Source organism: Penicillium hispanicum (genome assembly GCF_028827665.1).
Source record: "Penicillium hispanicum strain IBT 35686 chromosome Unknown utg000001l_segment0_segment0, whole genome shotgun sequence".
NCBI lineage: Eukaryota > Fungi > Ascomycota > Eurotiomycetes > Eurotiales > Aspergillaceae > Penicillium > Penicillium hispanicum.
Window position 1 is genome coordinate 2733032 of NW_026623193.1, and position 26176 is coordinate 2759207.

General features: G+C 51.7%; 11 protein-coding genes across 11 annotated transcripts; 4 read left to right on the top strand and 7 right to left on the bottom strand.

Annotated features, from left to right (window-relative positions):
• Positions 1 to 405: 405 nt before the first annotated feature.
• Positions 406 to 2258, bottom strand: N7459_001045 (uncharacterized protein; the record flags this gene model as incomplete). The annotated part of the gene is made up of 3 exons (XM_056940230.1): positions 406 to 1216; positions 1268 to 2073; positions 2118 to 2258. 3 exons carry the CDS (start codon positions 2256 to 2258, stop codon positions 406 to 408), a joined length of 1758 nt encoding a protein of 585 aa, XP_056804510.1.
• Positions 2259 to 2812: 554 nt separating this feature from the next.
• N7459_001046 (uncharacterized protein) lies at positions 2813 to 3811 on the bottom strand (the record flags this gene model as incomplete). Its single annotated transcript, XM_056940231.1, has 1 exon — positions 2813 to 3811. One exon carries the CDS (start codon positions 3809 to 3811, stop codon positions 2813 to 2815), a length of 999 nt encoding a protein of 332 aa, XP_056804511.1.
• Positions 3812 to 4183: 372 nt separating this feature from the next.
• Positions 4184 to 5468, bottom strand: N7459_001047 (uncharacterized protein; the record flags this gene model as incomplete). Its single annotated transcript, XM_056940232.1, has 3 exons — positions 4184 to 4672; positions 4735 to 5375; positions 5453 to 5468. The coding sequence occupies 3 exons, from the start codon at positions 5466 to 5468 to the stop codon at positions 4184 to 4186; spliced, it is 1146 nt and encodes a 381-aa protein (XP_056804512.1).
• Positions 5469 to 6110: 642 nt separating this feature from the next.
• On the bottom strand, positions 6111 to 8766 carry N7459_001048 (M28 family metallopeptidase; the record flags this gene model as incomplete). Its single annotated transcript, XM_056940233.1, has 2 exons — positions 6111 to 6293; positions 6352 to 8766. The coding sequence occupies 2 exons, from the start codon at positions 8764 to 8766 to the stop codon at positions 6111 to 6113; spliced, it is 2598 nt and encodes an 865-aa protein (XP_056804513.1).
• A 1231-nt stretch (positions 8767 to 9997) lies between these two features.
• Positions 9998 to 11513, top strand: erg13 (hydroxymethylglutaryl-CoA synthase; the record flags this gene model as incomplete). Its single annotated transcript, XM_056940234.1, has 3 exons — positions 9998 to 10057; positions 10129 to 10231; positions 10300 to 11513. 3 exons carry the CDS (start codon positions 9998 to 10000, stop codon positions 11511 to 11513), a joined length of 1377 nt encoding a protein of 458 aa, XP_056804514.1.
• A 1254-nt stretch (positions 11514 to 12767) lies between these two features.
• N7459_001050 (uncharacterized protein) lies at positions 12768 to 14720 on the top strand (the record flags this gene model as incomplete). The annotated part of the gene is made up of 1 exon (XM_056940235.1): positions 12768 to 14720. One exon carries the CDS (start codon positions 12768 to 12770, stop codon positions 14718 to 14720), a length of 1953 nt encoding a protein of 650 aa, XP_056804515.1.
• A 664-nt stretch (positions 14721 to 15384) lies between these two features.
• Positions 15385 to 17362, top strand: N7459_001051 (FAD binding domain protein; the record flags this gene model as incomplete). The annotated part of the gene is made up of 4 exons (XM_056940236.1): positions 15385 to 15989; positions 16075 to 16592; positions 16651 to 16737; positions 16812 to 17362. 4 exons carry the CDS (start codon positions 15385 to 15387, stop codon positions 17360 to 17362), a joined length of 1761 nt encoding a protein of 586 aa, XP_056804516.1.
• Positions 17363 to 18160: 798 nt separating this feature from the next.
• Positions 18161 to 18670, bottom strand: N7459_001052 (uncharacterized protein; the record flags this gene model as incomplete). The annotated part of the gene is made up of 1 exon (XM_056940237.1): positions 18161 to 18670. The coding sequence occupies one exon, from the start codon at positions 18668 to 18670 to the stop codon at positions 18161 to 18163; it is 510 nt and encodes a 169-aa protein (XP_056804517.1).
• Positions 18671 to 20075: 1405 nt separating this feature from the next.
• N7459_001053 (uncharacterized protein) lies at positions 20076 to 20379 on the bottom strand (the record flags this gene model as incomplete). The annotated part of the gene is made up of 2 exons (XM_056940238.1): positions 20076 to 20171; positions 20215 to 20379. The coding sequence occupies 2 exons, from the start codon at positions 20377 to 20379 to the stop codon at positions 20076 to 20078; spliced, it is 261 nt and encodes an 86-aa protein (XP_056804518.1).
• A 1747-nt stretch (positions 20380 to 22126) lies between these two features.
• N7459_001054 (uncharacterized protein) lies at positions 22127 to 24190 on the bottom strand (the record flags this gene model as incomplete). The annotated part of the gene is made up of 2 exons (XM_056940239.1): positions 22127 to 22989; positions 23011 to 24190. Coding segments are annotated over 2 exons (2043 nt in total), but the record flags the coding sequence as incomplete, so codon positions are not given.
• A 704-nt stretch (positions 24191 to 24894) lies between these two features.
• Positions 24895 to 25438, top strand: N7459_001055 (uncharacterized protein; the record flags this gene model as incomplete). The annotated part of the gene is made up of 2 exons (XM_056940240.1): positions 24895 to 25310; positions 25336 to 25438. 2 exons carry the CDS (start codon positions 24895 to 24897, stop codon positions 25436 to 25438), a joined length of 519 nt encoding a protein of 172 aa, XP_056804520.1.
• Positions 25439 to 26176: the final 738 nt, after the last annotated feature.

A 26176-nucleotide genomic window follows, 5' to 3' on the forward strand; every position in this document is an offset into this window, starting at 1 on the left:
GATCGGTCATTTTACTACTGACTTATACCCTGAATGTGGCAACCGCCAATGTTATTGAGGTTTCATGATACTGGCCATGATGATGCTCCAGACAAAGAGAACCAACAACGCCCGGATTCAGCTGCTATACTAAATTGGGCTGCCAAAGTCCAAGAACACCACAAACAAGACCAAGACGCCTATACTTGTTTCCCATCATAGGCCACGCATGAGCGGTCTGGCAGACCGTCTTCCCAACCATGTAGATAGCTTGCAATTTGGCTTAGGTCGTTGATCAAACTCGTTTCCACAGTGCTGTCCTTCAATATCACCCATCTCATTCATTCGAGGGGGTTGTCAAAGAAAGCGATATATAGTAAATACATAAAGATAACCAGAATGCCAAACCAAATCCCACCTCTTCCCTCACGCTGTCTTCTTCTCTCCATGCTGAGCCATCTTCCACTCTCGATTGAGCCCCCGATAGTCATGAATGGTATACTCCTCAAAAACCTCCTTCCACCATGTCGCTTTCCTCCTCTTCCGCACTCCCACATCGGTCAGTAGCATATCTGCATATGGAATGACATCGTACACGAACTCCGGATACCACGAGGAAAATCCACAAGGATATCGCAACTTACCAAACCGGCTCATCAGTGCGGTCTCCTGATACACTTCCTTGGTATCAATGTTGATCTTCCCATTCAAATACGCGTACACCCAGAGAGCCTGGGTTTCCGCCAATACCATGTTGCTGGTACTGTGTACCATCTTCATGAAGGCGAGGGAATGGTCCGAATGGGTGGTTAGACCGGGAGGAGCAACGCCTCTGTATAGACGAAAGGGAGAGACCGTCTGCTTGTAGGGAATCTTCGCCGAGGGAGGATGTCGGAGGTAGGGAAACTGGTGGAGAATTGTCTTCTCTGCTTGTTCATCGAGGCCATTCCAGAGGGCTTCGTCATCGGCAGTAAGGTCGCTGCTTGGTATGCCTAGGGCGACATTGAGGCCGGCTGGGAGGCCGGTCGACTTGTATTTGATGGCCGGGGCGAGGTTCCAGCCGGTGATGGCAATGAGGGCATCTGCTTCGATGGTTGTTCCATCGGCAAAATGGATGCCCCCAGCAGCCGAGAGACGGTCGATATCTTTCCTGGTGATTGTAACTTGGCCCGAACGGAGAAAGTCATGGATATCAGATGGGTAATTCAAGACGCCGACGCGGGCGGACCAGAAGAGACTGCTCCATATGAGTAAAGAGCAGACGATTGGGATAATCGGGATGACTTACCTTTCCTGGGGCTCCAGGTGCTTCAATGCCTCTTCTTTTCGATATCCGTTGAAATCAATCATATCCATTCGGATCTTCTCCCAGAACTCGTGCACCATCCATCGTCCGAGTCGAGTCCGGTGAAGCAACTTCCGAGCCCAACCGAACCCATCAAAGTCACCCCAGATACACGGACTGAGCCAGCTGAAGAACCTCGTGGTTGCGAGATGCTCGAGCTGCATGAGGCGACCGCCGACTTTCACCCAGGGCGGTGCCATCCACACTGCACCGCCGCCCGATTCTCGAATGATCCATTGGACCTTCTTCCCATGCGAAGCCATGAGTTGCACCGCATCATATCCCGTCTTCGACGCGCCAACCACAGCCACCTGATTGACCGTGGGATCCTGTGCTAGCTGTGCTGCTTCATCTCGAAGCTGCGCGTGGTTAATGACCGGCTTTCCGAAATCGCGTTGTCCAGCAAGCGAGATCGGGTTAGGATTGGACGCCAGCCCACTGCTGACAATGAGCTTGTCGCATGTATACAGCAGAGGCGCACTCCTGGTAGAGTCTTTCAGCTCCGCCATGAGTTTCCAGCCCTGCGGCAACTTCTCCACTACCATCACTCGAGTGTTGAATTTGATACGCCGGCGTAGATCGAAATGGTCTGCGAAGTCGTTGAAGTACCGATTCAAGACGAAGCCGGGAATGTGCGCCCTGGCGTGCATCGTACTTCTTGTCCATGGGAAAATCCGAGAACTCATAGGTGCCATAGAGATTGTTGGTTTTAAGGCCTTCGTAGCAGTTTTCTTCAGCCCAGACACCTCCTAGATCGGGTCGCTGTTATCTGTTGTTAGAGCTGCTTGCAGACCGACGAGGATTGAGATTGAATCACCTTTTCGATGAGCAGCAGATCTGTCTCTGGAGAAAGCTCGAGGTAGGTTTTGGCTGCTGCCAGGCCCCCGATGCCAGTTCCAATCACAATGACCTCGGCATGCACTCCAGACTGCATGGTGAAGATTAAGTATGCTGAAATTCCCAAGTGCAACCCTGGAATACGGATGGTAGCTGATAGGTATATATATCTATATGAAGGAAGCCATCAATGCCCCTGATAAGTAGTCCAACATGAGTAGCTAACATGCATACTTGAAGATGGGGGAAATCTTGCGTGGGGCAAGAGTGGGTAAAGTGGGACACTATCCAGGAGGTTATCGGAGCCACGTCAGGCGCAGGAAACCGACCTAGACGGATCTACGAGGAGAAAGACCAGGCGGGACGATGAACAGTCTGTAGTATTTTGCATTTTTACGGTCCTATGGATTTGGTACGGTATATCAAGCCAAAGTGTTGAGCCCCCTTCCCGACTGCTACTTTTCGCTACTTTCCATTGTCTATCTCGCGTGGCTACATGTGTAACTCCATATGTAGCTCGATAACTCTGTGAATATATTCGAGAAGTGCATAATGGAGGTGTGGTGTTGAAGGCTTTTTGTGTGCCAGTATATCTACCACCAAATTGCTTGAAACAACTGTCGAGATAATCGAAGACCAGATAGTAAAATCTCATAAAGAATCAGCATCAGATAGCCCTTCTAACAGCTTCATGGCTTCAAATGCCGCCGTCCACCGTACATTTTTCAAATACCGCGCGACTTCCCTGGACAAGCCATGCGTACAGCACTTCTGCAGCGTACGTCGAACATCCACCGTCGACACAGATGCCATCAGTGAGACAAGTTGATTCATCAGCGCCTGGGACTGCTCCTGTGTCATCTCTGCTCCTCTCCGGTGCGCACACAGCGAAGGCTGCATGTCCTCTCCACCAAACCGATGAAAGGCCCAGCATGTCAATGTCCCAATCACAAAACACCACGGGTAATGGAATTCACCCTTCGCATCCCACTTCTTCAGATACAAGAGTCCCTCGCGGAACATCTGCGCTGCGTGCCAGGCTGCATGGTCCGCCGCGGCGGCGTGCGTGGTCACCCACTGCTTCACCCACTGGATACTCTCCACCCGATCAGCAGAGGTCACGATATGCCCAAATATGGCCTTCATGCCCGCCGCAGCTTGGAGATGCCGGATCTCGCAGTTGATGACAATATGTGCCACGTGGTAGAGGGCCAGTAATGTGACGCTCTCCGCCTGGTGATTGGCGTACATGCGTGGGTCCTCCTGGTCCTGCACCCCCTGCAGCGTGGTCATGATGTATATGTCGTAGCAAGCTTTCCAAGTCTCCAGGGCATGGATCATGCGTTTACGCCAGGGTTTCCAAGAAATTTCGTCCTTTTCCACGTCGCTTAGGTATATGGACCGATTATCGAAATGGACCATGTCGTTACACATAGACATAAGGCCGTGGAGAATGAGGGTGAGCGAGAGTCCGTCGAGTGGATGGTTGGCATGTATAGCTTCACCATCTTCGATGAGGAGTTTGACCATTTCATTGAAATTCAGCGGCTTGGGATACGATCCTTTCACCCGGCGCCAGATGGATTCCGTGCTTGCGCTCCAGATTTCTGGTGCGCAGGGGAGCGGGACTTGAATGGTGTGGGTGGACATACTAGGCATGAAAGAGTAACAGGAGACATTTTGAGTATCCCACATGAAGACGAGGAGAATAAGCCTGGGAATCTGAGCGATATGTCATTTGATAATCAGCAGGTACAAGATGGGATGATACCGTTTGTACTGTTCTGCGTAAGCAAATTCCCTCCACCCGGCTTCGTGGTGAGTGAGATGACTAGGAAGCATGATTCCACCGCAAACATGATATCGAGAGACTCGCCGGATAGCCTAAAATTACCGTGAGGATAAGTTCTGAATGAGCCGGCTGATACTCACATTAAAAAGCAGGGTGTGGATAAGCATTGCTTTCTCCTGTTGATAAGGCCCGGCACGGTACATTCCATAGCATTCCAAAATCAAGAAAGCCTACAAAGTGGACAGGTCCGGGATTGGGATACTCATCAACCCACTCAAGATGTATGGCACGATGGCATCATAAAGACAAACTGACACCTGGTGCGAGTCTTTATTCTTGTAAGTCGCGCCTAGAGTAATCATCGATAACAACAATATGGGTTCAGCGTTGGTCATGTCGAGGGTAGGAATGTGGACCATGGGGTACGATGTGTTGAAGTATCGCAAGAACAAGTCTATGTATTCTTGCATGGCATCCAGGGACAGCTCGGCCACTTCACCATCCACTGGTGAACCATTGGGATAGATTGGTCGAATCTCAGCCAGAAGATTAAGAATCTCATGGCGCTTGACAGGGAGAAGCTCCAGGTCCCATCCCTCTCTCGGAGTATAGACGTTGTTGTCTCCCTCAACTCGTCTCTCTGTTGTTATTCCATCAAGACGTTGTGTGGGAACTTCTAGTCCCCGCTTCTGCAAACCGTCGGCTCGCAAAGGTAAGAGCTATAGTGTGATACTGCAAATCAGTCCATGAACTGTGAATAAGGATATACTGTCTTTCATACTGCCGAGTTACTGAGTACTGCTGGGGGGCTTCCAATAGGCCTTTGCAACCTGAATTGCCGGTGGTTCTCGGGTTCCTCGACCGTGATGGATGATAACGGAGGCTGCATCGCCTCAAAATTCACACTGCGAGAGCGTTGCCTGAAAAGGGGTGCCTGTGGCTCGAGAGGACTTGGACTTGAACCATGAGACTCATATGCAATTTGTGGCGGAGAGCATGCAAGACCCATTACATCGAAATGCACAGAGTCAAAACTAGTATCGTAGTATATGTTTCCCAGTTCACAGAGATTCATGGAGGGATTCCTGATGGCTGATAGTTCTCCATCGAAGATAGACTCGGGCAGCTCGGGGAGATTCTCCCCAATGTGATTTGCAGTACCATCTTGCTGAGCGGTCGGAGTAGACTGCTCATTCAACGAGGCAATCGCATTACTGGACTGATCAGACGACGGTACACTGGCGAGGTGAGGAAGTGGAAGAGACAACGCCGTGTCTTTGCTGGTGTGCAATGGTGCTTTGGAGCCGGACACATCAGCGGGGAGAAAAGTGCCGGAGACATGCTTCCTGCGAGTCTGCAGCATCCCCAGCCCCGATCCACCAGCCAGACTATCTTTGGCCAGATGGCGGGCCTTGTGTCGCTCTAGATCCGCTATTCAGCAACCATTGCGGGATTCCCCATCTCAGAAAGTAGGCTAGAACTCACCCAGGAGATCTAACCGTTTGAATGGGGCATTGCAGCGGGAGCATACCCAATGGATTTCGGAATGATTCAGTGCATGGCGTTGGAGGTGGGACAGTCGAGTAAAGGCTTTGCCGCAACCGGGTTTTGTACAACGGTGGCGTTTAGTTGAAGCTAGTGTCCTTGTGCTGCTACACTTGCGCTTCTGGGCAGTCATCTGTCCTGTGGTACTGCTTCTTCCTCGATGCAGACGCAATGCAGAGGAGGTTCAACGGTTTTCCAGGCAGAAGACTCCTGGAGTGAGTGTGAGCTTGATAAGGGCGAGTGGAGGCGGATCGCCCCACGCAAGAGCTCGGCCCGCGCACGGCCGAAAAGCGGCTCGGAGACTTGGAAGTATACAGATGGAATGGAAACCTCGGAGTTCATGAGAGTATGTATTGATATCAAGGTGCTTAATTCTATCATGGGCGCAAGCCGCTTCGAAGAGCGTCATTCGAGTAGTGTATGATGGACGCCAAAACAGAATCTTGCCAAATATGCGGAGACCGACAGATATAGATGCGAATAATCCAACCCAAGCCAGGCTGTACAATGCTCGGATCAGAAATGGAAGGAAAATGTCAGGGGGAGAGAGGGAAGCGTGTGGAGTATGCAGAAGGGAGAGATCATGTAGGAGATGAGTGATGATAGAATACATTAGTACAGGAGTTTGTTACTGGCGTAATGAATGGTGTTGGCGACCCGGTTGACCCAATGCTGAGAAAGCGACCAATTGCCTGCGTTGATGCTGTCCCGAACAGCCGGGAAGATCGAGGCATTGTAGCCAGACCATAGCTCGGGGCCGAAGACGACATGACGAAATTGGGTGCGGTTAGGAATCTGCAGAGTCAATGTAAGTTGGTGTCACGGAAGGAACAAGCTTGGAAGGATGACTTACACCACCGCCTTCTTCGAGATCCAGTAGATGGGTATCGAAGCTCGCCATCCGTACGTTGTGGTTCATTCGTTGGATCGCCATGACATTGCTCTCATAGCCACCGGAGCCCCAGACATTGTCGTGCCAAACCTGGGCCCACTCGTTAAACCGTTCAGCATTGGCCTCAAGCTCCGCCGCAGCGTCGAACAATATTTGCAAATCAACGTCAGCACTTTTAGATTGGGCAAATTCATCCAAATTATGCACCCAGCCGGTGATGTGTTTTGCGTAGGCTTCCACGTCAAAGGGAAGCATGGGGCTCTCAGAAATATCTAGCAGGAGAAGCCCCCAGAACTCAGCGAGGAGTTTGTGAAACTGAAATTCCGGGTCCCCAAACTTGACCATCCAGTCGTAGGATTCATAGCAGCTGTGATAAGGGAAAGGTTCGCCTTCAAACCCAAAGTCAATACTGGAGGTACCCGCTATGTCCTGAAACGCGACGTAGTCACTCCCGGCACCGAGGGGTTCCAGCTTCGTGCCTTTTTCTTCCCAGATGTCTTTGAGCGTCTTGTTGGCATAGGGGTCAGATAGGCGGCCTAGAATCTGAAGGACCGAACGCTCGAAAACCGGCGAGCCCGAGACACGGAAGTCGGGTCCAGACACGCCTACATCGACGTTCAGATAAGCGTAGGCGTTCGTCCGAAGGCTCTCCACATTCTTTTCGACATGCTCAGTGGAGCCGATGAGATTGTATTCCTCTCCATCCCAGCTGACAAATTCGATGGTGCGGAGTGGCCGCCAGCCATAACTGAGCAGCTCACCAAAGACTCGCACCACTTCCAGAAAGACTGCCGTGCCACTACCAGGGTCAACACTGCCCGTGCACCATGAATCTCGGTGGTTGCCAACAATGATTTTCTTATCGCGTTCTTCGAGTCCTATAATCGTCCCGTGGACATTGTAGATGGGCATCCTTTCCACTTCATCTTGCAGGTTCATCAGATGGATGGTCGGGGAGCTGTGGTCTCCCGTCCACCATTCTTGAACATTGGGCACACCCCCAACCCACCCCTCCGGGACCTTAGAGCCGTGGCCTTCGAGGGCTTGCAAGAGCCGCTGGGCATCACTCCAGGCGATCGGGAGGCTGGGGATTTGAACAAGACCAGGACTATCTTTCGGAGACAGTCTGTGCTTCTCCCCGGGGGTGGATGCAAATCCAGGGCTGAGAACATCGCCGACCACCTGAGACATCAGGCTGACACCTCCTCTCTGCACACCATCCGCAGGCATATACCGCCCCTTTGGATAAGCTAGGCCCTTTCTGAAACCATCCTGAGATGGATCCGAATATATAATGCAGCCAACCGCCCCGGCCAGTTCAGCAGCCTTGATCTTCAGAGCGCGATCTGGTTCGGTTCCGTAGTAGCGGACAAGAGCAATCGAGCCATTGAGCGAGACACCCCGGTCGGCAAGTAATTGAAAGTCCTCACGCGACCCGAAGTTTGCGTATACCAAAGGCCCCGTCACATTTCCGGACTTGGAATGTCCATGGAACGTGAGGGTTGCCGCATCGTTCTCTTCGAGAGTGGCCTCCCACGCGAGATAAGAGGGAGCAATGATGGCGACCTTGCGGCCATCGCTGCGGGGATAGTTCAGGTAGACCTGGAATTCTTCTCGCGCTACTTCATCGAACCCAGCCCGGTGGAATGCCTGCTCCATCCATTCTGCAAGCACGAAACTGCCTTCGGTACCGGCGACATGGGGGAAGCTGGTGATTCGCTTCAGATTCTCGGCGATAGTGGTCTGGTTGATATGACCCTGAACAAAGTTCTCGACGGAAGATGGGCTGTACGACTGGCCCATCACCATCCGGTTGTTGAGGTTGAAGATGTCCCCGATGAAGAAGACGTAGACCAACGTGACGACTAGCAGCAAAGCGAAGACTCGGAGTAGCAAAATGCAACCTTGTTCCCTCATGCGAAAGCGGGCATTCTCAAGATTGATGGTAACGCGGAAGTTTGGCAGGCTGGGGAGGTATCGTTGTAGAGGTCGATGGATGGCGGAAAGCGTTCGTGTCAGACTGGAGAGTCGTTTAGAGAAATGGTGTCGTAGCCGAGGGCGGCCGTTGCTCGAGGATGCTTGTGCGGAGTCATCCACATCCATCTGATCAATTTCCCTCCGCAGCTCGTCTACCGAGCCTCGGGATGAGCCCGAGGCCGATGAGGCGAGGTCATCCAGACTGTTGCGCGCGGACTCGACCGTTGGGGGCTGATACCGAGAGGCATTGCGACCGAGAAGCCCCTGACGTTCGACATCGTTGTCGTGGCCATTGCCGTCGCCATCGCCTAGATCGGAGCGCGAGGAGGAAGGTTGGGCGGTGGCTTCCTCGTAGGAGGGGATAGGGAGGGATTGGTATTCGAACTTATCGTCGCCCATGGTGGAACGGGGTAGGCTCTGGAGCCGTGGCAAGCGGAGGGCGCGGATGCGGCGGTCCGGAAGATCATGATCTGCTTGTCAAGAAAGGAAAACGAGTGTGCCACATCATCCCCAACGTATGGATGAGAGATAGCGGGGAGGAGATGGGTGGAGGTTGGAGTTGAAGAGTGACGGAGAGCGTTGTGTCTGCCTTTCCGGATCCAACGAACCCCCGGACTCGTGGCGCAGCGACCCACGCCTGCGTTCACTTGCTCGTTGTCCTACACTTCTCTCTGCCTTAACGCGCGTCGCAACACCCACGTCGGGACCGCCATGCCTTTTTGAGGAGAAATTCTAGTTTTGTTCCTCTTGGTCATGGTCCATTGTCCGGCACCAGCTCGAGTCGAGTTTAGAGTGCCCACGCCCCCTTTCTAGATAAGGAATTCATCGGCACTGTCAAGTTCGCCGGTGAACGAAGTGAAGTACTGTCAAAACCCAGGTATACGAGACATCCGACTCGATTTCAGCTCCAGGTACGGTCCTGGCCATCCGAAGTGATGCCACCATACTCCATCATTAGTGACGGAGGCGAACGGATGAGCTCCACGCAAAGAAACGAGTGATTCGCGTTCGCCAAGGTGGATAGTGGTGGATACGCCCTGATAAGATGACAGACTGGATTGTACACGGTAGCCGCCAGTCGGCTCTGCACGATGCAAGCAGGATCGATATGAGATCCTTCGAATGCAAGACTAAAAGAGAACAGAGTGCATTGCAGGGAGGATGATATGTACGAACGGCAGTGGCGGCGATGGTGGAAAGTCGGTGACTGAGAATCCATCACTGCGATTGTATAGTACTCCCACGGATCCTGAATTCCTGGCAGTTCTAGCACCGCGCTAGAGGGGCCATTCCGGTACCAAGCACCGGTAGACTGACAGCTCTGCATGGGATTCTCATGAGAACGTTGCGAGCAGCATCTCGGCTCAAAGGAAGACGATTGACTGTCCTTTGTTCCTTGCGGGTGGATTTCCCCACCTCCAAAAAAAACAACAGAGAGAAAAAAAGGCACGCGGTGACTGATCGTACACGGTAGATCCGAGTACACAACATCCCCTTTTATACTCGTTCCTCGTCTCCGCCAATTCCTCGATCATTCTCCCTCCCTCGAATCCTCGACTCGTCCCTCTATCTCCCTTTGTCTGTGTTGTTGTGTTGCTTTCGCCCCTGAAGAATCTACCCCTCCCCCACCATGTCTGCCCGTCCCCAGAACATCGGCATCAAGGCCATTGAGGTCTACTTCCCTTCTCAGGTTCGTCTCCCCCCCTTTTTTCTCTCCCATGGAAATTAACCCGGAAGACAAAATGCTAACTTCCTCCGTAGTGTGTTGACCAGGTGGAGCTGGAAAAGTACGATGGCGTGAGCGCGGGCAAGTACACCATTGGTCTCGGCCAGACCAAGATGAGCTTCTGTGATGACCGTGAGGGTATGTACTGGCCCAGTGGCATTTCCCAATCCCTCCAATGAGAGAGCGTACTAATGGCGTCCTGACAGACATCTACTCCATGTCCCTGACCACCCTCTCCTCTCTCATGCGCAAGTACAACATCGACCCCAAGTCCGTCGGCCGCCTCGAGGTCGGTACCGAGACCCTGCTGGACAAGTCCAAGTCGGTCAAGTCGGTGCTCATGCAGCTGTTTGCCCCCCACGGCAACACCAACATCGAGGGCGTTGACACCGTCAACGCCTGCTACGGTGGTACCAACGCCGTGTTCAACAGCATCAACTGGCTCGAGTCTTCCGCCTGGGATGGCCGCGATGCCGTCGTGGTCTGCGGTGATATTGCCCTGTACGCTGCCGGTGCCGCTCGTCCCACCGGTGGTGCTGGCTGCGTTGCCATACTGATCGGTCCCGATGCTCCCATTGTCTTCGAGCCCGGTCTTCGTGCCTCTTACCTCACCCACGCATATGACTTCTACAAGCCCGACCTGACCAGCGAGTACCCCGTTGTTGACGGTCATTTCTCGCTGAAGTGCTACACCGAGGCCGTCGATGCCTGCTACAAGGCCTACAACGCCCGTGAGCAGACCCTCAAGGCCAACCAGAATGGCACCAATGGCACCACCGACGAGTCCCAGACCGGTCTCGACCGCTTTGACTACATCCTCTACCATGCCCCGACCTGCAAGTTGGTACAGAAGTCCTTTGCTCGCATGCTGTACAATGACTTCCTAGCCAACCCCTCCCACCCCGCCTTCGCCGAGGTCGCCCCCGAGCTGCGTGACCTCGACTATGCCGCTTCCCTGACCGACAAGGCTGTCGAGAAGACCTTCATGGGTTTGACCAAGAAGCGATTTGCCGAGCGTGTTCAGCCCGGTCTCCAGGTTGCTACCCTCTGCGGTAACATGTACACTGCGACCGTCTACGCCGGCCTGGCCAGCTTGCTGAGCCACGTCACTTTCTCCCCCAGCGAGCCCAAGCGCATTGGTCTCTTCAGCTACGGCAGTGGTCTGGCCAGCTCCATGTTCAGCGCCAAGATTGTCGGCGATGTCTCCGAGATGGCTGAGAAGCTCGACCTGAAGAACCGCCTGGACTCCCGTACCGTCCTTGCCCCCCAGGCATACGATGATATGTGCAAGCTGCGCGAGCACGCCCACCTGCAGAAGAACTTTAAGCCCTCCGGCAGCGTGGAGACTCTGCAGGCCGGTGTCTACTACCTCACCGCGGTTGACGACATGTTCCGCCGCCAGTACGAGATCAAGGCGTAAGCCAACCTTGCGTGCCTTTCTTTTGCCGTTGGACATGACCCTTTTTTAGACGGTTTACAAAAGATTCCCCCAGCGTTTTGATGTTTGTCGGTATAGACCATGCAAGGGCCGCCTTGCTAAGTTTTTTTCTTGCCTTTTTCACATTGTTTCGTTTTCTTTTGCGATTTTTCGCCGCTGGCGGAATGAATTTGATGATCAGATAGTCTGGACTTCTCTTCTCCAGATAACCTTGGAATTAATAATATGAAATATCAATATTGTGCCAATCAAATTGCCGCTTTACTCCTAGCGACGTTCCTCCGGCCTGAAACGTGGAATGATCTTCTGCTAATTATGGGACATTGTCGTCTCAGGAAGCTCGGGGTGTGGTGTGTGACGCCGATCGCCCGGCGCGTACTTGAGACTCGACATACATCTGCAGCCGCCGACCTCGATCATCACACTCCGACTCCTCTCTGCCTCCCCCCTACTTGCTGCTTGCTGCTTGCTGCCTCTTCCTCCCTGCGCTGTCGCAGCACACGCCCAGGCTATTTTTATCTTGCTCCGCATTAACCGCCCACCGCGGCGATTCCTGAGGCATGGCGCTCCCCCTAGGGGTCGCGCCTCACATCTGTGACGCCGCTAATTACCTGGGAATTGCGACCTAATTGTTACTGAATTTAGAAGCGTTCGATCACTCTGCAGCCACACCAAGCCTAACAAGGGATCTGAAGAACGGCATCGAAGCTGATGCAAAATATAGCAACACCTTAACGCGCGACTGTCCGCTGAAACCGCACTATCCCCCAGACAGTCTCCATTCTCGCGGTTTCAATTCCCCTGTCGCGCGACCCCAGGCACGATGGTCGGCAGTTTCGTGTTTCATCGCGTGGCAGGCATTCCTCTAGATCGGAGACGAAGATCCCAAAAAAAGAATTGGAGCCTCCGTTGGCGTCAGAATGGAGCCCTTCTCCATGTTTCAGGTTGTTCAGATCCGCTTAGGTTCGTCAGTGGGCCCTGCTTGTTCATGTTTATATGCATCATGCTCGGCTGTTTGAGGGTGCTCGTCGCGCAACATTTAATATCCCAAGCATTCGCCTTGGAACTCATGTCTCTGTCTCTCTACGCGGAAGGTGTTCTGATCTGACTGGCCTGCTTGGTCCTTCATTGGTCCTCACCTTAAACGACACTCGTTTCTTCTCTCGTGGCAGCTGGCTTCACCTTGCTGTGACAAGAAGACGTTTGACCACGCTGAACAGCCACCGTCATCTCATCATGTCTCTGCAATACGCTCGCTACCAGCCAACGACGCCGCCTGCTGTCCCTCTCGAGGTGTACACTGGGTCTGGCCACAGTCGTAATGAGTCCAGTTCGTCCATCTATTCTGGCGAATCCTCCCCATGGTCCACCATGACGGGCAACACGAGCCCTAACACGTCGCCAACTCGGCACCACCATGGGCCGGCTCTCTTACCGAAAATTCGGCCTCAGGATATTGTGATTGAACCTGTGTCTGCCGGTGGACCTCTGCGCCACCGCCGGGTTCTGTCCAATACTCGCAATCCGCCGGGCTTTGTCCCTTACCCTCCCAGTCGGCCGCCAGTCCAGCGAAACTGCATGGATGCGGTGGATCAAGTGCCCTTGGCGTCTCCGATCTCGCCGATTGTTACTATCGGCCAGCAGAGTTACTCTGCCTTGTCGTCTCCAGTGACCGTCACTCCTTCGCACAAGCGGAAGGCTGGTGGAGGCCACTCACGATCTGTATCAACCTCCAGCATTGACGAGGCCACCCTGAACCGGTATGGATATCCTACCTACCGGCAGCTCCCCAAATATGTGCCGCATATGCATGCACATACGACACCCACTACGCCAGTTACGCCAGTGACTCCCAACATTGTTGTTTATCAATCCAACCCTCAACAAACGACGCTGGATATGCCACCACGTGCTCCAGTGCGAGTGCCGAATCCATTGACGGTTCCAGCACCTCCGTATAGCTACGGGCGGGCCTGTGGAGCGCAGGTATCACCGGTGGCTCTCTTGAGTCCCCACGAGGATCGGACGCCTCCATCGACCAACTTGCTTTCCTACCTGACTTCCCCAACCCAAGCAATCAACATTGTCCGGAACGTCAGTGTTATTCCAACTCGTGGCATGCATGATTACTTTTGGTGGGATATCCGCAATCTCCGCAACTGGTCCTCCTTTTCACTTGCCACATTTGACTCGATTCGCGGGCTCACCAAGCTTCTGAAGACCGAGATCCCAGGGTACCTGGCTCCTCCCGTCATGGTCGCACCGACACGTTTGGCACCAGATTCGGAATCCGCATTGGTCGGCCTTGTTCGGGATATCTACGCACCGCGTGTCAATGCTGCACTAGCTGTGTCCCAGGGACCCGAGCATCTACAGCTCTATGTGGCGCCAGATATGCGCCACACAGGTCATAAGAATTATGGACACCCACACTTCCTGGCAAACTATGCCACAGACATGGAACTTACAAGCTCTGGACTACCACGTGGACGACTCGTGGGTATCGTCAAGAGTTTCGACCGGTGGAACTCGGCAATGCGCAATGAAGCACCACACCGCCGTGTCGAGTACCTGAATGGACTGGCACACCTGCAGCGGTGCATGCGCGAGCATTCCTGTCGATACGGCTTCATCATAACAGAAATCGAACTCATCTGTGTACGCGCTGGCTGCGACGACGACTGTGACGTCCCTTACTTCGGGTATTTCGAAGTTGCAGCCCCGATTCCCCTCAACACCGCCGCGACACAGCAGCCCACACCACGCGATGCTCCGCCATTGGCAACCCCTATCAGCGCACGATCATTCTCCTCGTCTTCTCATGGGTCCTACTCTCACTCTCGGTATCAGTCTCCAGCTCCGGAGCCAGAACCCGCAGAGGACGGTCTCTCGGTTCCCATGACCGCAAGCATGGCCCTCTACTTCCTCCTTATGCTGTCAAAGTCAGTACCCCTCCCCGACCAACCGTCCGCCCACCTCAATGTTGGCGGGCCTGGTGCCCTGACCCGGCAACGCATTCTCTCCGAGCCCAAAGACAAATGGATTCCTGAGCCGCAGATCGGCGAGCGTCGAGATGCGAAGCGTGTTCGCGGATGGGTCTGGCCCCATGATGCCTGGCATCGCCGGGAAGGCGGCGGCGTCTCTCGCGCGAGGAATACAGAGAGCAAGACGAAGAGATGGCATAAATAGGTGTTAGCATGGGATTGGCGCAGGGAATGGAGGCGTTGCCGCTTGATTTGGAGTTTTGTGTCCCATGGATGCTTTTCTTGCTGGCTGCTTTGCTTTGATGTTTTCTTTTCGGTTCATTACATTCGGCTCAGGGTCTTTTTGCGGCGGCTACTGCGGTTTTCGTTATTCCCCCATTGTGTTTTGATAGTAATTTAATTTCCGTTCAATGACCTATTCATTCTTTTTCTCTGCAATCCCTGCTGGTCATTCCGGATTCTTCGATTGCTTCTGTGTGTATTCCTACTTGTTCTTCTCGATTCTCAGTGAGAACGGACAGGACTGCTCCAACTAAACAGAACCAGCCTCCTCCAAGGTCCTCATGGCCTGACAGCTCCCAGTCGACGATCCAAATAGCGCCCGACACTGTGGAGTATTGCGTCCACCCCCCTTCTGGCATTGATGCAACTCGCGAGTGAAGCCCTAAGGACCTTGGGGGAGAGAGTACCTCGATGGCCAAACGGGTACGTGAGGACATTGCAGAAGATAGCGGGACTACAAACCTCAGTGCTACATATAAAGAGCAATTCCTTCGAATTTAATGAGTCTTGGCTCTCTGTATACATTTCACGCCCCTTTCTGTTGCCATCCCCGCATAGTTTTCACTTCCGCCTCAATTACCACCGGGATGTCCTCCACCCCAACCCCCGAAAGCGAAATCCACGATGTAATCATCATCGGCGCAGGACCATGCGGTCTCGCAGTCGCTGCCCGTCTCCACGAAGAGACACCATCCGCCATGTTCACCGACGAAGAACACCAGCGCTACCACTGGATCAAGAAACACACCGGCAAGATGAAGCTCGTACAAGCAGGCCGCACCAAGAAAAATAGCGTCCGCGCTGAGAAATGGAACCGCGGCCAAAGATGTCCCTGCGACAATAAGGATCAGTCAGATCATGCACAGCGCCGAGGATCTGCCGACTCGAATTCGTCGGTGCCGTCGCTTTCCTCGTCGACCTCCGCTTCTTCGGCAACGTCGATATCAACGCTCGTGCTGGATGGATCGGGGGACCAGTGGATGCAGCGGTGGAACAACGCTTTTCGCGTGCTGGAGATCCAGCAGCTTCGGAGTCCGATGTTCTTCCATGTCGACCCTGGTGATCGAGACGGGATGCTGGCGTATACGCAGGAGATGGGGCGAGAGAATGACCTGTGGGAGATCTCGGGATGCGTTGGGAAGGAAATGAGCAAGCATAAGAAAAAGAAGAGACGTCAAGGTGGGAAGTCTCAGTAAGTCATGGCTTTTGCTCTTGGGTTCCTGAGGTTTCATCTGAGTTGGGACGCGAGCTGAGCTAACGATCTTTCTGTCGAAAAGAACTATCGGAGGAGTTGAAATAGACGAGCGAGACCGCAAAGACTACTTCTCCCCCTCAACAGGTCTCTTTGCCGACTATTGCACCTCCATCATCGAGCGGTATGGCCTCGACGAGCCAGGTCAGATCCTCAAGCGCGAGGTCACGGATCTTTCCTATGATTATCTTCCTGATAACACGGGCGCGCCTGTGCCAAATTCAAAGATCTTTACAGTGACAACCTCCACGGGACAATCTTTCTACAGTCGATCAGTTGTGCTCGCCATCGGGGCTGGTGGAGCTGGGTTGGCCAAGATCTTTCCTTGGAGACCCTCAAGCGAGGAAGAAGGTGCGAACGCATGCTGTCATAGTATGGAAATCAAGAGCTTCCCGAGCCATAATGTGCGCCAAAAGATACAACGGCGACAGGAGACCAACGTGGTTGTTGTCGGCGGCGGGCTGTCATCGGCGCAGATCGTTGACATGGCTGTACGCAAGGGCGTGACTAAAGTATGGTTCTTAATGCGCTCCGAAATGAAAGGTCGGTCTTCCCAGAGCAGCATTGGCTTGACCGAAGTGTTATTGACATTATGGCACAGTGAAGCACTTCGATATTAGTCTACCTTGGATGGGTAAATATAAAAACTGGGAGAAAGCCGCATTCTGGTCAGCAGATACGGACGAAGGTGAGCTTCCAGCCATTGGGACAAGTTTAAGTTGGATTCTTGAATTGAATTAACCATCCCATCTCTTCAAATAGAACGGCTGGAGATGATGAAGACCGCTCGTAACGGTGGGAGCATCACACCTCGCTACGTGAAGACCGTCAGAGAACACGCCACACGTAACCGTGCCTCCATCCATCCGCGTACTGTGATCACATCCCACAAGTACAATCCCGACACAAAGACCTGGATGCTGGAAACCGATCCACCGATCCCGAATCTTCCTCCCATCGACTATATCTACTTTGCGACCGGAGCCCGCGCAAACGTGCTTGAGATGCCTCTGCTGAGCCGCATCAATGAGCAGTACCCCGTCGAGGTCAAAGAGGGATTGCCATGTCTAACTGATGATCTTATGTGGAGGGACGACGTGCCCCTGTTCATGACGGGGCGAATGGCAGGACTGCGACTGGGCCCCGGAGCCCCGAACCTCGAGGGCGCTAGGCTTGGTGCGGAGAGAATTGCTTGGAGCCTCGAAGAGATCTTGGAAAAGAACCGGGAGGTTGGGGAACAGTGCGAAGGATTCTGTGGACTGGGGAATCGGTATGCTTCCCTACTTGAAGATGCCTCGGCCGACGAGTACTAGGTAGGGTCTGCACCAGATCAGCTCTATAGCTCGGCTCGATCCTGGGTTGCATATTGGAGGAACCCAGGCCTCCACCAAAAGCTACAGCTGCTTGCTTCATGTTCAGATGAAGCTCATGTACTGGCACCGGATCCTGCAACAGACCCCGGATATCCATTCCTCCCTTCATTCCGGGCTTTCGATCAGGAGTTGGTCACGCTGTTGGACTCCCTTACACATACGAAGTTGGCAAGAATGTTCACAATCCCTTGTCGAGTGCAGGACTTTGTCGACTTGCAAATTCTAGAATATAAAGCTCGTTGAGGATAGAACATGCGTCGACGTTCCTGCAAATCTCTTATATACTGGCCTTGGGAAGGGACCCGTTAGATCGCATTATGGATCCAGCACCATATCCCAAGATGCCACCTGACAATATCAAGTTCCTACAGAGAAATACGAACAAGGACTGGTTCAGAGATGAAGGACTTCGCCGGCTGGACCGGGATATAATGTTGTTTATTTCCTTTTTCCGGAGACAAAGGGACTATCTCTGGGGGAAGTGTCAAGAATCTTTGACCCCAAGGATACACGAACTGAAGATGTGGGTCTGAAGAAAGAAAAGGTGAAACAGATTATGCTATATGTAGAAAAAATCATGATTTGTAGACGGCTGATATCAAAATTCGTTTTCCGCAGTGCCCAGGCACTCTTTGACTAAGAACTACGACTTCAACTCAAGCAGTTTTGCATAAAAAGAATGAGCAGAGTCAAGGACTCCACGTACCTAATAAACAGGAACACCCTGGGTATAAACACTTACATTTCATCGACGACACTTACAAGACCAGTGCTGATCAGATCTTTCAACAAGTCCGCATGTCTCTCTGCAGCGAGCAGAACATGGCTGTGGTTCGGGAAACACCCGCGCATCTGCATCCAAAATACACGCGAGTGTCGCTGTTCATTCTCCGGCACCGCGGTGACAATCACCCGGTCGAGGTTAATGGCTTGCCTCAATGCGAGGAGAAAGTCTCGCGGCGAACGCTTCCACATGAAGATATCGAGATCCATACCTACCCATACCACGGTATCCGCAGCGAGTGGGTTCTCGGCTGAGAACGATCTAGATGGCAGATACTTTCGCTTTAGGGTGGGATGGCAACTCATGGGCAAGTAGACATTGTTGTGGTTGTTGACGGGCCCTCGAGGCGTTAGGACGGGGAGAACGACGGTGTTATGCCGCTCTGGACCAAGCCAGACTCCGCTGTAGGTCTCTGATAAGTAGACAACTTTGCAGTTAGCCTCGAGCTCTTGCAAGGTAGGCATACTACTGGTGGTGGTGGTTAGGATCGTACAAACTGGGAAGATATAAAAGAGAAGAGGATCAATGGTCAGGGTGACTGGGATCCAATCTTGTTCAAACGAACTGGAATGTCGCTGTGATTTAGATATACATCAAGGACGAGGAAACGGCCGCTTTATACTCGAGTGTTTGATTATGTGATTGTCTGAGACTGAGTGAATCCCGCTCTTTGTCCCATTAATAGGCCACAATGAAAACCTGACATTGGGCTTGGAACAAAGTCTTGAAGTGACAGAACAGTAGCAAGCAGAAGTAATTAATATTCTACTGAAAATTTCAGCTCCGCCAGACTCAAAGCATGCCATATTTCTTCTATATACAATCCTTGTTCTACAGGGATTCTAGGGAAATTTTGTGATCAGTACGTTGATACTCTTACTACATTCGGCTCCCTTCTTCGATGACTGATTTCTTGAAGATATTCACAGATATATTCACCTAACCATGTATCTAATGGTAGCTATACGACCAGAGGTAGCTATTGATCAAAGGTATTTTCTGCCTGATGTATATATTAAACATTCCTTAGGACCCCTGTAGGATCAACACAGCTCTCATCTTCTCTGATTGGTCCATATAAACTGGCATGTGATCTTCGCTAAATAAACCCATCACACTGAGCTTCTTTCCATTCCTGTTGCTCTTGCTGATTCCTCTCGCTTGATTGTTGCTTCCTAGCTACCCAATAAACCTAAAATCATTGCGCTCCTTTAACTGCCAATGCGTTCTAAACCACACAAGGTTCATACGCTGATAGCCCGCGAGCGATATGTCGTTAATTCGAAAGATAAGCGAATCAACATACATTTTTCTCAATATCCAGGACAACACACTGGATGATATGGACGATCCTTCTCATTTGGATGACCAATTCCAGTTCTTGCCCCCACGCTACGGGCTTGGGCCTCTTGATACGCTCCCTCTTGAAATCATCCACTTGACACTCATCCGGCTTGACATACAGTCCCTGGCCGATTTTCGACGCGTCAACAATAGAGCAAGACTCGTCACAAACTCGATTCCTCAGTACAAGCGCATCATCACCCATGTCCCCGCGTCAATTCGTGGGAGCCTCAACATAGAGAGTGCGCGATTCTTTTCATGCCAGGACCTGTATGAAAGACTATCTACAGCCGAGTGTGACAGCTGTGGCGACTTCGGTGGATACTTGTATCTGGTGACTTGTCGTCGCGTCTGCTTCCTCTGCTTCACCGAAAGTCCTGAATACTGCCCCCTGACACGACCAGAGGCAATTCGAAAATTTGGCCTTGAGACTAAACATTTAGCAAGTTTACCTTGCATGAAAAGCTTCCCTGGCCGCTATTCGCCCCGAGACCTCAAGCGGCCGCGTCGCGAAACTCTATTCGATTATTCCGCAGTGCAGCAGAAGGGAATTGACATCCACGGAACCATCAGCTCGATGGAAGAGTACGTTTCGGAAATGGTATCGAAGAGACTGAAGGCCTATAATTCGAAGTTGTCTGTTCGCAGGATAGGCGAAAGGAACCCGGGACCACCTAGAACTGAGGATCCCTTCGATGGAAGATGCTCTAATCCCAGGCGCTTCATGGGCGTGATTCGTGCCCCATATTTCAACCCCCAGACGGGTTCTACGGACTGGGGGCTTCATTGTCTCGCGTGCAAATCCCATCACTATTGTCGACCACTTCATTGGCGTCGAAAGTATACGATCGACAGTTTCCAGGATCATATTGGAGAATGTGGGGAAATAACAGGAGGGAAACACACGCCTGTATGAATGAGGAGAAAGCTGTGAAGGCACGAAGAATGCCTGACAGACCCTGACACATTGGCCAAGAGACGTAAATCAAAGCTACTACGGGAGGAAAAATCAACCAAGGGCTCATCTCTTCCTGGTCGATGATATGACCTGGTATCTACAGCGCCGACGATATGTGTTTTGGCCTTCCCTGGTCTCGGTCCTGCCAGAACTTCCATCGGAAAACTGGAACGATAGACTAGTGGCCAAAGATGCAAAAAGAAGGTCGACCGAATATTGCTCGTGCGATTATGACTCAGTTTCCTGGTGTTCAGACCACGGCAAGAGGTCATATGTCGATTGCCTGAAACTGTCGATTGGACGAAAGTTGCGAACTGGCATCTACGAAATCAGGTGTTCCTTGTTCGACGACGTTGTCGTTGCCAAGTCTGCTCGTTTCCTTTGGGGGGGGGGGTTCAATATATCGGGAATGAAACGACCGCATACCAATGGATAGCAGGCCATGACACTGGGCCACGGTTCCTTGGCCATTTGACTGAAAACGGTCGGGTGATGGGGTTTCTCATGGAACGCATAACCGGTGCACGGCACGTCGGCCCTAAGGACATCGAGACCTGCCAGACGGTATTGCCTCGACGACATAACGTGGGAGTCCGACACGGAGATACCAATCGCTTTAATTTTCTGCTTCACGATTCAAAGGCCGCTCTGATCGATTTTGATACGACCCAGAGATGTGAGGATGGCAACTTGCTTTGGCAGGAATTTGACAACTTAACCGTATATGACGCCGTGAGTCGGGGAAGGCAACCTATGTCAGAAGTCGGATAAATAACCTTACCAAGGTAGAGAGAACACTTCTGTGGCAAAGAATATATATATATCACGCCAACATGTGGCCCTAAAAAATGCATATGTTGAATTTGCCTGCCCAAAATGGAAGAAATTGCGCATGCCATAGTTCATGTCAAGAATGAGGTAGAGGTGGATAAGAAAGAGCACCCGTATTTCTACGCAACTCAAGCATTGGAATCAGACCCTGCAAGGCGAGCAGCCTTTAAACCATAGTAGAATACAGCCTCTGGGGCTGATATGTAAAGGTATTCACGGCAGGTGGATGATTTGACAGAAAAAGTTCATTGGGGGAGGGTACACTTAATCGAGACTATGTCGCCACCAAATAGCTCCGGATCATCACAGGCCCAAACATCGTACCGAAAAATCTTCTATCAGTTTTCGATGACAATTAGCCTACTTGCATCTTCGTCGCAGGAATTCCCCAACTTACACAAGAGAAATCTTGAAGTTGGAAAGAACGAAAATGTATGAAGTGGCGAATTGTTTGTTGTCCCCCTGTTTATCAGGTTACTGTTAATTCGTCCTGTCCTATTACTGTTCTTATTCAATCCCGGTCCATATGATGAGCTGGAATTTACTAAGAAGTCCACAAGGTTCAGCTCGTGTAGCTAAGTGGTTACAGCGCCCCACTCGTATGCATTAAGATCATTTGATATGGGGAGGTCGTCGGTTCGAATCCGACCATGAGCAATCTTTTCTCCCCCAGAATTGATTTCTTGGTGGGTATTATTTTTATTTATGCGAAAATGCATGCCATGCTTACAAGGAGTGCACTGCCCATCCGGCATGCCGAGTAAATGGCTCACAACAAGCAATCAGATTATACAGAGACCGAGCAGGTCTGGTTGATAGAGACGTCTTGTATGCGTCGGGTGCCGGGGAGCCTGTCTTCATGTTTGTACGGCCAATCGGCAGCTCTTGCTACCACCATGTTAAATTTGGCTGTAACTATTGCCGTAACAAAGTTTTGATTTTGATTTGACCAGAATTCTGTCAAGGCTGTATTAAGCCATGGGGGAACGCGATGTTGAAATTTATTATCGGATCCTTGCAAATTTCGATCATCCGGCTCATCGACTTCGGAATCACTCTCATCGTCCCATGCTCCTTTAATCCAATCATCGTGGTAGATTTCTTCGGGAGGCACACCCTCCCCATTGACGAAAAGCCAGTGGAATATATCCCATGAAGCATTCTGGGAAGCCTTTTGATCAACATCAAAATCCATCTCCTTGAACGACGTTGAAGCCTCGACGCTAGGAAGAGCACAAAGACTTTTGGGCTGGGATGTGGAAAGATCTCTTGAGAACCCGTAGTCCTTAATAACTGCACCATCCTCGAGCTCCCAGTTCCAGTAATCATATTGATACTCATGTCGAGGGCATTCAAGGTGTGACATGACTCGAAGGGCGCTGTTTTTAGTTGGCGATTTCCCGCAGGGTGCCCAAGGTGCAAATGGTCTATGCCTGAAGTTCAGATCATCATTTTCAATAGTTGGGAGGTGAAGCAAGCGCCAGACATCTTGCCTCATAATGAAACTAGGGGTTTCAGAGGTATATGGACCAGAGCCTGAAATGTCCATGAAGCTTTGCGGACACCCAGTCCAGGCAAACCCGTTATGATCTAACGGGGGCATTCCCATTTTGACCATTTCAAGGATTGTTGGACCCAAGCCGCTGATTACTGCTCCAATTCACAGCGCACTGATACTTGGTCGGCGAATCGCGCACATCAAACCAAGAACTTCTTGATCATGCCCTGACTTAATCGGCAGGCCACCAAGCACCTCATTAAGAACCGGGTGCAACCATGGGCTAACCAGATTGCAAGGAACACCAGGCTCCCAAAATGAACCACAGAGAATCGACATCATGAGTTCCGGGTTGCAGCTTAAAGTCATATAATAAGGTAACTCTTCCATAAGCCTTAACCACATCGGTGGCATAGCTTCAACTGAATGGCTTGACTTTTTCCCGCACATGGGCTTTGGGAATGGTAGGCGAGCAGTCAGTGTATAATATCTGTGTAGCGGGATTGTAAGAGCTGTCGCTAGTGCAATAGAAAATTGACTGCCTAGCTGATGAGAAAGAGCAAACTCAGCGAGCACCTCAAATGCTTTTTTTGAGGATAAGGGCCCAGAATTAGAATCCGGCGAAAGCGTCTTATGTTTGATAAAAAAGGTCGTTTCGCACGTCCGGATTATTGACCATGGTGCGACAAAATCCGCCGGATCCCGGGTCACAAAGGCCTCCCAACCTTCGCCTGGGGCAAGTAGCGCCGACCACCATCGAGCGACATCTTCGTCCACTTCTCCAATGTCTAGAAGATGTGCACTTGGGCGATCCAGGCGAGGATCGCTGTTGCACTCCGCCTTGACTTTGGTGTATCGCATGAAAGCACCCTCCCCCCGTAGTTCTACAAGGCGTGCAGAAAGTATATAGCACCAGCCAAGAGTGAGGACCCCTAAATAATTTGCACCATGGCCTCCCTCCTCGATGGTCCCAGTCCACGACTGAAAAACCTCGCCATTTAGCTTGAATGGCACAGAGTCACCGGCGCCGAGTTGTAGCATAGCGAACCTTGACACTTCTCTTTCGAGTGCACTGCAATCCGCATTTGCTGACACCTTCCAAGTACAAGAGGTTTCTAGACAAAGGCTGAGCACTGGAGAGGCCCCAAAAGGACGATCTTGGAGTTTCTTGGGCCGTGCTTGGAATTTTGGAACTCTGCGAAGTGCTTGCCGCGGGTCGATGTCATCTGGAGCTAGCCCGTTGTCTCGTTGGGCGTAGGCCCATGATGCCAGCTTGAACCAGTATTTTCGACTCTCTTTTAAGGCTGCTTCAATTTCCTCTGTGGTGGGTTGGGCTGAATCTTTCCCAACAACCTGGTGGTAGTTAGCATACCCCTGGTTGCAACGATTGATAAACACCAACTGAGAAAAGCTGTGGAGGGCGCAAGGAATGGCAGTGCGTTCCCATTGTGGATGAAGTGTCTTCAAATTGAAACAGAGGACGCACTTGTCCCACAACAATACCGAGATATATTCAAAGACAAAGGAGAAACACGGGGCGCAAGAGGGACGCAAGGATCGATGTCTGTTGTTTCTTCTGCATCACTTCCCAAGGTCTCCGCACACCGCCTTGACCACTTACCTATTCTAGAGAACTACCTAAAATCCTCCTACAGCCTCATCTGCATGGGTCATACGAGATCCTCGATTTGAGAGGGATGTTGCTTTGATTCGCCAGCGTGTGGTCGTAGCTTAAGCTGCGACTACTAAGCTTAGTCAAACTCGGGTATTCTAGTCCCTAGGATGTGCTTAGATGGTTTACCAAATAGGCCCGGTGCCAAAAAGGACTCGGGCACCAAGTACCATGGGTGTCGTTTAGATTTAGAACTTTCCCTATGCAGGCCAGTGTTTTCTACTTCTGGAGCGGCCTGCCCATTAGTATAAGAACCCTGAATTTGCAGACCCCAAAGATTTGGTCCATCTCTTTATTTCTTAACCACTTCTTGATCTTTTGAATACTTGAAGACTGCTTCTTATCAAGATTTATAACTTTGAGGTCCTCCCTTACGTGGCTCAAAATGTTCAACTGGCTACTCGTCCCGCTCCTTGAGCGTATTGATGCCAGACTTGTGAAGTCGGACAACTTCAATTCTACTCAGATGTTTCGAATGACTGTCGAAAAATACTACCTCAAGCGTAACAACGGATTCCGGGACCCCGAAGACCTGGAAGATTGTCTTATAGACATCTTGATCTGTGATTTCTTCCTTCGATGTGCGCTCCAGCATGAGGAAGGGCTTCTTGCTCAGCGCGAGACGCTGTTAGCCAAAAAGAACCACGCCGATAAGAAAAAGGTCGCATCCGTCTCCAACGCCCTACACAGTGCTGCTAATAATTACTGGATATGGACGAACAAACTTTACTTCATGGAAGCAAGGTTGCCGGCTGGACCTATTAAGAGAGCGTATTATTCGTTGCGACAGGACCCGCTGTGGTATCTCCATCCGGACCTCATTGAGGACTGCGCAAGACGAGGCGGTTGCTGTGGCCGACCATGTGGATGCTGCCACAAACGACCACATAAAGAGACAAGAAGATTGGGCGTGGGACATTGCAGTTTAGACTGTGCCTGTTGCGAAAAGGCCCGAGGAACTGCGATTAAAACTCCGGGGGCTCGACGATCTGCACTCGATATCTGGTTCGAGCCCTTTCTTGAGGGGACTTTAAGAGACAACATCCTATGGCAAAGAATACGACAGGCCTTTTTCTTTGGTATCAAGATGGATGATGGCAACCCACCACCGAAACTCGCTGATGTTGGTCTATGATTTGAAACCTATTTCCTCTTCTCATCTCCCTGGCAAATAATAGCTTCGAGTATTATTTCCCAGAGATCACTTCCCCTGGGAGCAAACACCAAACGGACTGGATAGGAGCCCTCTTGCCCACTCGCAGGTATAAGAACCGTACAAATTGGAGGCACAGGGTAGGAATGTCCCTCGAGCGGCTTCGTAGTGTCAGCCTGCTCAGGGGAATTCAAGATCAGAGCGTCACTCGAAGTAGGGTCGTCAATATGCGTCGCAGAGGCGGCATTCGACGAAGCCGCCAGAACAGTCGACTGGCGGCGTCTAGTTTGAACGCCGGGGAGCCAAGACAAAACAGCATTCCATGCCCGGTCGAAGAATAACCTGGACGTCGCAGCGGCGGTCACAGGAACAGGAGTCGCATCGGCGTCCTGCTGTCGATTCTCAATCTCAGGGCCAGGCGTCGCAGTGGCGGCCTGGACAGGTAACAATGGATATGCCTCGGGGTCATACTCTCCGATGAGAGTTATTTCCCCCGGAACTTGGCGGCGGTTGT